At 45.4% G+C, this 12,856-nt stretch overlaps 1 protein-coding gene across 2 annotated transcripts in view; it reads right to left on the reverse strand.

The window, feature by feature from the left end:
• The window catches only part of FTO (FTO alpha-ketoglutarate dependent dioxygenase), a 311,141-nt gene that overhangs the window by 200,566 nt on the left and 97,719 nt on the right, over positions 1–12,856 (reverse strand). The window contains exon 4 of one of the 2 annotated variants that reach the window (XM_045819070.1): positions 2,355–2,498. The exons of the other annotated variant lie outside the window; for it this stretch is intronic. Coding sequence (XP_045675026.1) covers positions 2,355–2,498 — 144 coding nt within the window. The remainder of the gene's footprint in view (positions 1–2,354; positions 2,499–12,856) is intronic. 2 annotated transcript variants of the gene reach the window in all.

Consider the following 12,856-nt stretch of genomic DNA (forward strand, 5'->3'; position numbering starts at 1 on the left):
AAGGTATTGAGTAAATATCCCTATCAGGGCGGTACACTGAAAAATGAAATAATAATCTGTTTACCTGCACATGGTACTCAGCGATGGGGCAGAGACTTCATAAAAGAACTGCATTCCCGAGGCAAGCAGAGGGCAGGCGGGGGGAGATACAGAGGTAACCCTAAAAGCATCTTCACATGGAAGTTCCACTGTATTGGGTTCAAGTCTAAATGATCTATTTTAGAGTAGAAAAAGCACTGTGTGGAAGCTTCTTAGCTTACGATGGGTTACCTCTGGAAAAACCCACGTACACTGAAACTGTTGTGCATGAAAAATGCATTTAATACACCTCACCTACTGAGCATCGTGGCCTAGCCTGGCCTACCTTAGACGTGCTCAGAACACTTACAGTGTAAGTATACTTACGGTGGCCACCCGGTGGCCACCTGTTGGCCAAAATCGGCGTGTTGCCCGGCATCGTGAAAGACGACCGCACTGCATATGGCTCGCCTGGGAAAAGACCATCACGCAACATTCCAAGTGCGATGTCTACTGAGGAATGTTTATTGCTTTCATAGGATCATAAAGGCAAAACAAAATCTTCAGTCGCATGACGGTAAGTCAGGGACCATCTGTACGTGAAACCTGAAACCCAGCCTGGTCCCCGATCCACCTCGGAGTGGCGGAGTGACCGCAGACAAATTACTTAAGGGAAGGAAAGTCTCTGGAGCAGCCCCCTCGCCAGGCTGTCTGGGGACTGAATGGGATGCTTACGTGAAACTGATTTGTAAACTGTAAAGCGAGGTGCAAACGGAAGGCCAGCGATTTAGGGCTCACTGAGATCCGTGTCTGACAGACGCGGGGATCAGCCCAGGAGGAGAATTTAAGAGGCAAAGGGACACAGCAGCAGGTACCAGGGAATCCCACTGTGAGAAGCTCATTTCTTACAAAACGATCCCCCCCCTCGCCCTGCTGACGTCAAGGAGAAAGTCTGGGAGACGGGCCACTACACGGTTAACCCCTAGCAGCTCCTAGCCTCCCTTTTAACAAAGACAGAACAGGACCCAGACTCAGGGTCTTGAGGGGGAAGCATGTAGTAGACCCTTAACACGGTTTTATTTTACCAATGTATAAAACTTTCTAGTTATGCCAAGGGATACTGGTTGTCCATTTAAACTATTCAATTACAATAAAAACGTCAACTAAAATAAATTCACTTCAGTGAAAGAAAGTAAGTTCATTTAGAGAGAAACTTAGGTAAATGATAGGAAGGTGGTGAGTGGACATGGCAAGAACCTCAAGCCGGTGCAAATGACTGAGAGATGGAAAACATGTAACAAGGGCCCCAAGAACTACTGCAAAATCCAAATTCCCAGAAGGTGAGGACCAAGGGTCATCCAGCCCCGGTATCTCCTCTAGAACCTTATGTAGCATGCAGAACATATGCTACAACTACTTGGTTGGGAAATAAATTTTACCACAAACACTGGGTTGGAGCCTTGGTGCTTCCTGGCTCTACAACCAGCACAGGAGTAGCGCCCCCCAAGCGGGAAAGAGCGAGATCGCCCTGGAAGGGTCAGCAGCTACAGCCAAGGGCAGAATGAACCCTGAGAGACTGAGGAGTGAAAACAAAAGAGCGTACGCTGGAAAACAAGCCGAACGCCCACAAACAAAACACTGCGCTTGGAGCAGAGAAGGAAGAAGGAAGCTCCCCACACGGCACAGCTTCCACTGGCTCAACCTCTGAAGAAATAGGGCTTCAGGAAGAACTCCACTCACTGTCGGGTGGGCGGCTCCTGAGGAGAAACTAAACACGATGCTGGGTGGGGGGGGGCGGGGGGGGGACACATTCCCACCAAGAACTGACGGAGACAGGGAAACATTTCCAAAACCTCACGATGATAAGTTGACTTAGATGAGTCCGTGGCTCCCATGAGGACTCCTGAAAACCGTTTGGAACATTTGCAGAACTCCAGAAACACGGAGAATGAAAAGTAACTTTTAAAAATCAGCTGTATCTCAAACACACAAACAAAGTACATGCCTAAGTTTCCTTATCACTGTAAGATACTTGAAAAGTGTATTTCAAAAGACATATTCAGCCCTGGCTGGCGTAGCTCAGTGGATTGAGCTCGGGCTGTGAATCAAAGTGTCGCAGGTTCGATTCCCAGCCAGGGCACATGCCTGGGTTGCAGGCCATGACCCCCAGCAACTGCACATTGATGTTTCTCTCTCTCTCTCTTTCTCCCTCCCTTCCCTCGCTAAAAATAAATAAATAAAATCTTTAAAAAAATAGACATACTCAGAACATGTACCCAGTAACGTACCACTTAGACAACAGAGCATCAGAATAGGGATTGGACCCTCTGAATTACCCAGCATGAAGTAGCAGTCTCCTTGGTGAAGGGGTATGGCCAAGCCAGGGGTCTCTATGTCCCAGGAGATCTTGAAGCCCACGTGCCAGACATCAGGGTCTCTGCCTTCGAGCTGAGGGTCATCCTCGCTGTCCTCCTCGGGGCCTGTCAGACAGGAGAGGGTGATCAGGCAGAACGCGCTTCGTCTCCAGTTCTGGGACCACGATGCTTACCTTAGGAATCCTTGACATTTTCACAGAAATATATATAGTCTTTTTATAACCTATGTTTTTAAAAACCAGTCTTCAGAATATTTTTAACATTTATTTTTAGTCACAAAATGTTAACATGTAGAGGAAATAACCTCAGGTATCAAGGGAAAGAATATTTTGTTAAATTCCATGCAAATAAATTAGAAAAATCTAGATTAAATGGCTAGTTTCTAGGACTATATTAAGAGCCAGTCCACCTCAGAAGAGACAGAAGAGCTAAACAAGGCACAGAAGATATAGAGGAAGTTGTCAAAGACGTATCTCCCAGGAAAACACAGGCCAAGAGAATTATAATACAAAGGAGAATACTGTCGTACAATTAAAGAGTAATTTCAATACTGTTTCAATTGCTTAAGAGCATAGAAAAAGTTTCCAAATTCTTTTTGTGCAGACAGAATAGCATGTATCAAAATCCAAAAAGAAAACACATATGACACACGTGCACACACAGAGACACAAACGCACACACACAACCGGTCTCACATCTGAAAAAATCAAGGCGGAACTCCTAAATGCAATGGAAGCAAACGAAATTCAGATCCAGCGGCGCAGTAAAAGAATAACAGGGCACAACCGCGTAGAACGTATTCCAAGAACACAAGGATGGTTCAGTGTGCAAACAATTTATACCTAAAATTAATCGTATTCATAAATGAAAAAAATCATGAGTCACCACATATACACTCAAGAACTCAACAAAATATATCTTTTCATGAAGAAAATCTCAGTGAAAGAGATAGAGGTAGCTAGTTCCTTAAAGTGATAAAATACAGATCTACTCCACCTCAAAGCCAGCATCATAGTCTCAGAGGGAAAGATGAGGAATGTTCCCAAAGTTAGGGATTGAAAAACGATGTCCTCTGTCACCACCGTGACCCATTATGACTCCGGAAGGAACGGCCCCCTGGACTGGTATGTCAGAGGGATCCTACTCAGACACAAAAAGAGGTAAAAGATGTTTTAATGAGAGAAACATTCTTTTGCAAATGATGTGATTATTTATCTGCAAATCAACCAGGAAAAATATATCCCAAAGAAAGAGGTGAGTTAAGAAAACGCTAGCTACAAGAGTGTGCATGCAAAAATATCTAGTAAGGTTCTTTCATGTGCATTGTCTACACGAAGTAAAACTTTAAAATATTATTGAAGGACACAAAAGAATATTTAAACAAAGATAATGCCATTATTTTCTTGGAAAATAAGACTGAACGTCATGGAAATGTCAGTTCTTCCTAAATTCATCTATAAATTTGACACAAACACTATAAAAACGCCACCAGGACTGATTTCTGGGTGAATGGGGTGGGTAACTCGGCAAGCTGATTATACTGCTCACATGAAAGCATAAAGAAGCATCACCAGCTCTCTCCACATCAATAGACTAAACAGCAACCATCAAATAGAATAACGGGCAAAGTTATGAAGGTAAAGCACATAAAAGGAGATAAAATGAGTTTGTAAACATAAAACAGATGTCCAAACTTTATTCCCATACATTCACAGTAAAGCCACAATAGATATTTTTCACCTATCAGAACAGAAAACATCAAACACGATAAAATACGGTGTTAGCGAACTGGCACGCTCAGAATCTCTGTAGTGGACAATTTGACAATACCTACCAAAATGACAAATGCACAAGCCCTTTGAACTTAGAGGAATTCCACAATTTCACTTTAATGAATGTACACTAAGATCTCTACTTGCAGAGGTTGCAAAATGACTTCTGAACAAGGATAGCTATGTGTATTGTAGCACTGTTTATCAGAACAAAATATCAGAAATAACCTAAACATTCATCATAAGTTTCTGGTTGAATCAACTAGGAGACGTCCAGACAATAAAAAACTACGTAGCCAATATAGGACTACCCGATATATTCTTAAGAGAAACAAACTCACAGGCTGTAATTTGTGTGAATACAAACACACACACACACATACATGTGCAGGTACATAGAGTATTTCCAGAAGGACACTCCGGCCCGACTTTTCTGAGAACTCTGTGGCTGGAGTGCAGGGGTGAGACCCAAAGGACAACAGACACGTCGAGTAGCACATGAAAAAACAATAAACATAGTTTAAGAAATTGTTCCATATGTCCCTCTCTGGTCAAATCACCTGTAACTCAACTTTGGAAAAGAAATGACGTGAAACTACAAATCAAATGATTTTCAGGGGGTCTTATTACCACTGAGTCAGGTTATTCTAATAAGTGGTTATCCTTACAGGCTGACGGGCTGGTTGAATACTTTCCCCACTGACTTGCATCCTAACACTCTTCTCAATGTGGCACCAATCAAGTCCCAGACGACAAACAGAGACAGTAATTGCAATCCTTGTTTCCTCATGTCTCCCATAAATCCAGCACCTTTCAAATGTGCTCATTAAAATAAAGCTCTGCTGAGACTTGGTTTCCCCTTGGACTGGGTAGGGAGGGGGGAAGCTGCAGGTTTGATCGATTTTTTCTTGTATAAGTGGAGTGTTGCTCTCTTCCTCAATAAAATCAACTTGTAATGATCTGCAGCAACTGCAAGTGATTACTCTTGCCTCGTGGTATTCTGGACACGAGCAGAAGCAACAGGCTCCTACTTGCCTGGATGCCTCAGTACCCCTGAGTGGAATTTCAGTGTCTCAGCGTGTTTGGTGTGTACCCAGCTCCAAACCAGACTAATCAGACTGTTACAGAGGTAAATGATGTGCCAAAATACAAAAACTAAAACAACAGAAGCCCTGGCTGGTATAGCTCAGTGGATCGAGTGCTGACCTAGGAACCAAAGGGTCGCAGGTTTGATTCCCAGTCAGGGCACATGCCTGGGTTGTGGGCCAGGTCCCCAGTAGAGGGCGTTCAAGAGTCAACCACACATTGATGTTTCTCTTCCTCTCTTTCTCTCTTCCTTCCCTTCTCTAAAAATAAATAAATAAAATCTTTAAAAACCCCCACAAAGTTTAAATGTAAGTTTCAAATGTATAAAACTCATAAACCCATTTGATTTTTTTATGCTACATAGTTTTTAGAAAAAAATTAGTTCCACTTAATAAAAGATAAATCCCAGCAAATATTTTGTTTACAGTTTTTAAGCTACACACAACCACTGCTACATAGGAAACAAGGAAGACTGAGCAGGAAGGAAGCGATGACTGTTCTAATCAAATAAAACACATCACTTGAATTTTTGTACCCTATTCAATAATATACACCATTAACATTGTAGGTCAGTAATTTCCCTGATACTTACGTAGATATCTGTCACTACCACACAATTTAAAATAACCCTATTTCTTTGGCCAAGCGCTACAATTTCTAAGGCTCTGGCCCTGCAAACTATTTTCTCTGTTCCCTGAATCCCACACCGAGAGAGGCTTCAATAGCGTGTAGGCCCCTTCCTGCCCATGTCAGGAGAGTTCCAGAAGCTGCAGATGGTCAGCAGGTATATGAAACCTAATGATGCCTCCTCTGTCCAGGGTTGACCTGTGACATTCCAGCGTTTGCGATGGGGAATCTTTTCTTTATAATTTATTTTTTTTAATTTAAGTGTAGTTGGTATTCAATCTTACATTAGTTATATTGGTTTCAGGCACAGACTATAGTGCTTTGACATTTGAATGCCTTAAATAGCGACCACTCCACTGATTCTGGTAATCCTCTGTCACCGCGTACACTGATCACAAATTCGTGACTATAAGCCCCTCCCCCTTTTCAGCCCTCCCTCCACCCCTCCCTCGGGTGACCATCCTTCGGTCTCTGTCTCTGAGCCTGGGCTCGTTCTGTTTGCTTTGCTTTTAGATCCCACAAATCTGTTGGGTTTTGCTTGTTTGTTTTTTAATGGCAAGAGACAGAACGTGAAAGGGGCAGGTGTGAAGTGCTGGGGAGACACACGAGGAGGGGAACGGCAGGTGGATATGTGCAAACGTAATCGATGCTGAGTTGCAACATTGTCACCGGAACGGAACGTTAGAGGCAAGAGAGCCGGGAGGGCCAGGACCCCGAGGGCTGAGTGAACCTCACCGGGCGCCCGGACGTCTGCAGAGCGCAGTGACAGACACTCAGAACCGCTGCTCGGAATGACCCCTCCGGAAGATAGCAGCTTCTGTGGGCAGACTTTGCAGAGTCTCTTTGGACAGGTTTTCCAAAGGAACGGCGGACGGCACAAGCCAAAGGACATCTGGGAAGCCCTCACGCGGGACTCCATCCCGAGGAGAGGAAGACCAGCCAAGGCCAGGCCTCCCTGGGAGGGTCCCACCGGGCAGAAACGCTTCTTCCCTGTGGGTGGGGGGAGGCAGGAGCCACGCCCGCTGCTCCCACGGAATGCCGTCCCTCTCGGCCGCTGGGGAGGGAGCGGTCTGAGAAAATGCAGAATTCGGGTAGTTCGAAGGGAAGACCTAATCAGTCCCAGCTCAGAATCTGTAACGAGAAGCTGCTCTCAGACGCCTCGAAAGAAGCAATGCAGGGCACACACAGTCCCTTGACACAGATAAACTGCAAAATTAATTATAAGTTTTCTGGGAGTTCGGGAGAAACACTGAAAACTCCTCACCGAAAAATCTAAAGCCCTTCACCACGATGTCTGGCTCTGTCGGCTTTCAGATTAAGCATTTGAAAAAAAATTTTTTTAAGATAGAAATATTCCCATACATGGGAGAACCTCATTACATCATTTTTCATGGACTTGGTGGGGGAAAAAAGTAAAAGTAAGGAAAAGAGAGAAAAATCGCTCTGGGGCTCTTCGCTAAAGCTTCAAAACCACCTACATTATCTGAAGTAAAATATGAAATGAGAAAAGGACGCAGAAATACTGCTCGAACAATACTTCCTCCAAACCAGAGCTCCTAACAGGAGAGGCGACAGAACCCGGGGCTACCCCAGGGGAGGGCAGAGGGAGACCCGGACCCTCACAGGTAACCTTTCCGTTGTAAATGCTACAGAAGAGCAGGGTAATTATTTGTTCCTCTAGCTTCTGGCAAAGTTCTATCCAGAGTTCAAAGTACGTGTGGAAGACCAAGTTTCCCTCCTTTCCAAAACTCCTGGAAAAGAAACAGCGTGGCCGCTACGGTTGGGGGACGGTCGTGAGAAGTTGGCCTGCCTCAGGAGAGGGAAGCACAGCTGGAGAACCAGCCGATGGAGGGCGGAGACTGAAAGTCACCGCACTGTCGCTACTGTCGGAACGAGGTCCACTGGAAGCGGGTGAGGCCGCTGGTCTCAGTACTCGGGCAGGCATCGTTTTCAGTGAAGACTGCTGAGGTTAGAAATTCGCTACTGGAAATCGGAAGAATCTCAGCTCTACGCAGAGACTGGAGTCACAGAAATCAAAGAGTTATCGGACAATGGGCACAGTGTAGTTGAAGCGCATGAGCGACTCAAGAACAGAAAGTACTTACTGATTTGGGGCAACGAATGCTTTCTAATTTTCCATTCTAGGTAGATACAAAGAAGAAGCAAGATACAAAGAAGAAGCAAGATACAAGCCACGGCTTCCAAGAGCTACCATTCTAAATCAAATACGGGCAAAGCCAGCGGACGGCCCAAGTCAAGGCAGTGCCTACTGCTGAGGGGGGACTACTTGGAAGGGAGCGTTTTGGGGGAGCTGATGTTTTCTTTATCAATCTGGGTGACGGGTATGTCAACTTTGTGACAGTTCATCAAGCTGTGTATTCATAACCCGTTATATTTCGGTATTTTTAAAGAAAAATAGACCACTTGGGAGCGCACGTTAAGGAAATCTCTCAGAGAGCAGGTTAAAAAATGCAAAAACACTAAAGACAAGAGAAGAAATTTTTAAAAATTAGAGGAACAGCCCAGGAGGTTCAACAACCACAACATATGAATTCTACAGAAAAGAGAAAATTCAAGAGGAAGAAATAATTAACAGAGTGTAACTCAAGAAAAAGTGCCACATTGGAAAGTATGAGTGTCCAAGTGCCAGTAGCAAGGATGAAAAAAATCATGAAAAATTATAAAACATTAGGAAAAATGCCACAAAAAATTATCACAAATTAAGGATAAAGAAAAGCCAGAACTCTCAACATGAACACTGCAAGGTTAAATACACTGGGGCGGTGCCTGCTGAAGAACGTTCTGGAAAAAAGTACCTTCCTACCAGTACTTCCATACCTAAAGCATATACACATGTTGAAGCAGCAAAAAGATAAATTAGGATAGTCGAGGTCTCGAAATTTATGCACCTAATTTAGGCACCACCCTTCCTTAAGAAACAAGGATACGCTCCACCGAGGCAAAGAAAGCCATCGGGAAGGAGAGAGACAAGGGATGCGGGAATCTGCATCACCTACAAGGAGGTGAAGGGACTGGGCAGGATCACATCGATGGGACATCCAACACAGTGTGCATCTGTGCTCGCCTTCTCTGACAAGCCCCCCGAACTTCACATCCCACCAGAGGAAGGCACAGAAGGTCACCGTCCGGAGCACAGCAGGTTGGAATACTCTGGAAGCGATTTCTCCAAGAAAACGAAACTGACCGAGTGGCTGATGCTTCTGAAGCCCTTGAGAGGAGATTCAGACAGCCAGTAGACAGTGTAGGATTTAACTTGGCCATGACTACACAGAAAACCACCCAAACAAACAAAACACGGGAGCGCGATTAACAAGGGAAAAAATAAAACGTGTAAAGAGAAGGAGAACTGGTCCAAGTTCACGACGAGGCACGGATCCGCGTGTTCACGGACACGGGAACCAAAGGCTGCATGCCGGTGTAACTGGGGCGCACCCGTCTCAGGACTGAGGGGACCGGGAAGAGTGCCCACATGTGGTGGACGGGGAGAGCAGAGAGGGCAAAGTCAAACCTCACTTTCCGTGTTGGAAGCCTATCAATAATGCCCCAAACAATGTAAGTACAATGCTTTCTTTCAAAAGCACTGCCTGAAAGAAAAGAGTAAGAACCGCTTGCCTCTGAGGAAATGCAAAGGGAGAGAAAAGGCACAGATAACTGCTATTTTTTGCCTAACAAAATGGATAATTTGCATAAAAACGTAAAATAACATTTACTGCATTCTTACTATGTGCTAAACACTGTTACCTTCTCAGCATTTCCCACAGGTTTAACCCTCTCAATCCTGAGGTGGGAGTCCCTCGGTTCTTACCACTCTCGCAAACGAGAGAACTGAGTCAGGAAGAATTGACGCAACTTGCCTCAGGTCCCACAGCTAATTGATATCAACACGCAGGATGTCATTCAACAGCACGGGATTTAATTGCCCGCCTGTGTCATACACAATAAAGCTTGTTCCACTCCAGTTGGTCCTCTTGTCTCCTGCTCGTTAACATGAATACATCATTAAAAGTTCAGCCAATTTTTGGAGAAAATATTTGCAACTCACTTATCTGATAAGAGGCTGAGATCATAATACATAAAGAAGTCCTAACACTCAACGATTTAAAAAAAAAAAACAACAAAAGCTAACAATGGGCAAAGGACGTGCATAGACCTTTCTGCAAAGAAGATAAACAAGTGACCAAGGAGCACGTGAAAAGATGCCCAGCATCGTCAGTCGTTAGGGAAAGGCAGTATAAATGGCTTCACACCGACTGGGATGGCTATTCCTTAACAACTACAAGACAGACACAGGCAGAAACAAGTGTCGGTGCAGATGCAGACAAACGATGCTCTGCTGGTGGGACTGTAAAAGGGAGCGATCATCGTGCAAAACAGTATGGGAGCTGCTCGAAAACCATAAACATACAATTATCATTGGATCCGGCACTCTCAGACTAAGTACACGGAAGAAGTAAAACCAGGGGCTCGAACAGATATTTGTACAATGCTCACCACGGCATTATTCGCAATAGCCAAAAGAGGGGAACACACCAGGTGTCCAGCGATGGATGAATGAAGAAAAGGGAACACAGACAGACAGTGGAATTTTATTCATCGTTAAAAAAAAAAATACAACTCTGACACGTGCTACACCACAGGTGGACCCTGAATACAATATTTGGCGATCTTTGGCCCTGAAATACCTGAAGAATTGCTCTTCCTGTAAAGACAATGTCCCAGAAAGTCTTCCTGTAAAGACAATGTTTCCTTCCAAGTGAACAAAAATGGTAACCAATCAGTGATCTTTATGAAGGTGTTCCAGTGTGAGAACAAGGTGCAGGACCATATTAGACAATGAGTTTGTCATGCCTTCCCTGCTGAAATTGGTGGGGCTGTGTTTTGTTTGTTTGTTTGTTTGTTTGTTTGTTTAATATCCTAGAATAACTTGCAACTGCCAGCAAAGCTAGAACAGAACAATCAAATGCTCTGCCTATTCATACATGGTCCCTCAAAGCCACTCCTGATTAAAAATCATACCATTCCAATCTCCCTACTGGAGAGATCTATTAACTAGAACTGCTTGGGAAGCCAATGACTTTGGTGTATAATTACACGTATCCTATATACATTACTTCTCGGAGACATAAACCGAAGAGGAGTGACCAGCTCACTGTAAACCTACATGAAGATTTCACTGGGAAAAGACATCGAGATCAAAGTCCAGAAAGATCTTAAGCTTCAATGAATGTAATTTCACCAGGAGGTAATTTCACCAGGAGATAATCGCCTCTTTTCTGAACTGTCCATGCATCTTACAGGAATCTTCCCAGAGCACCCTCTCGTCACTAAGTAACAGTGGCACCTTGGACAAGTCACGTCCATTCTCCCCACCTCCATGGTTCCATCTGTGAAATGAGAGGCTTCAGCTTCCATCTGTGAAATGAGAGGCTTCAGCTGGGTGATTTCCAAAGTCCCTTCCAAACCGGATGTTCAGCATTCCGTCATCGAATCACGGGAGCTCACCTCCCCTCGCCTATACTTTCAAGGCAAGAAGGGCGTCTGATTGACCTTCGGAGCCTCCGTGCTATCCAGAACAGGTCACGGAACCTCCCTTAGCAAATGTGCAACAAACAAGTTCAGGGGCCCAGAAAACAGTACCGTGTGTCTGCAGTGTCCACGCTGCCCTTTCCAAGCCCTTCCCAGCCCCAGACACGATGTTAACCTGAAGGGCTCTCCCCGAGTCTGCCCGGACAGACCTCTGGCAGGACTCTAAGGAGGCCAGGGAAACAAGCATGTCCCTCGTCGCCTGGAAGAAGTCACGTGGGAGGGATGCCCCACCAAACACTCTCAAGGTACGTGCACTGTAAACCAGCTGGCCCACTCTCACACGTGCAGCCCGAGACGTCGTGTAAGGCCCCACTTCACAGAGCTAACGACGTCTCGTCATCCCAGAGGCTGCGTGGAAAGACACAGCCGACGCTGTGGGGAGAGGGAGGTGAGGGTGCCGGGACCTGCAGGGGAGAGCAGGTAGAACGTTCCTTTAACTGGTCCAGGGGTGGGCATTTAAACACATCCGGGTCCCAGAGAAACCTACACTGCGGGGACAGGAAACACCTGCTGAGGGGGCATCCGGCCAAAGCTGTTAGGACTCTGGAGCCCAAGTGCACAGGTTCAAATCCTGCTAATCCATACTGTATAGCCGTGGAAAAGTTAATCATCCTTCCGTGCCTTAGTTTCATCTGTAAAATGAGGATAACGGTAGTACTTCGACCATGGGGTTGCTGTAAAGAGTAAGTTAATACATGGAAAATGCTTATCCTGGTGGGTGGCACATAGTAGGTGCAGCTCCAATTAAGGAGAGCTCCCAGTATTGCCATTATGATTAGACAGACTTCTGGGAATCTCGGGGGTCACCGATTCCAGCCCTGCGGTTCCCCACTCCAGGTGAAAGCCGAAGGGTAAACCTTTATGAGGTTATGAGCATACGTACGCTTTATCAGTCTTAACTAGTCCTGACCACAGAAACTATTCATTAAAAATTTAAATTCCTTTTGAGAGATATTCTAGATTTCAGGAACGACTGGGTCACCCACACTCTGGGAGGACAATGGGGCCATTAAGCTGCAGGGCCGAGAGGACCCGGAGCACAAAGACACCTTTGTGGCCGCCGCGGGCACCCCATACCGCGGCCTCCGCCTCACAGCGCTGCCTCCTTAAGGAGGAAACCGACAGACTCCATTGTTGGTTCACATCAGAGTTCTCGGACGTGAGAGTTCTCAGAGCCCTGGCGAGGCCTCATTAAAGATCAGAGGATCTCAGTGCCTTCCATTAGGCCGGCATCAAATCCCCTCCAAGTGATTTTCTTAAGTCCGCATCAGCATTTGAGACGCCAAGGAACCTGGTGAGATTTCCAGCCGCTGAACTAGTCCCTTGTTTCGGGCTCAAGGCCTGAGGTCAAGTCAGAAAATAGCTTAGGTA

This window comes from Phyllostomus hastatus, unplaced genomic scaffold (genome assembly GCF_019186645.2).
Source record: "Phyllostomus hastatus isolate PE091 unplaced genomic scaffold, TTU_PhHast_1.1 phas_scaffold_345, whole genome shotgun sequence".
Taxonomy (NCBI): Eukaryota; Metazoa; Chordata; class Mammalia; order Chiroptera; family Phyllostomidae; genus Phyllostomus; species Phyllostomus hastatus.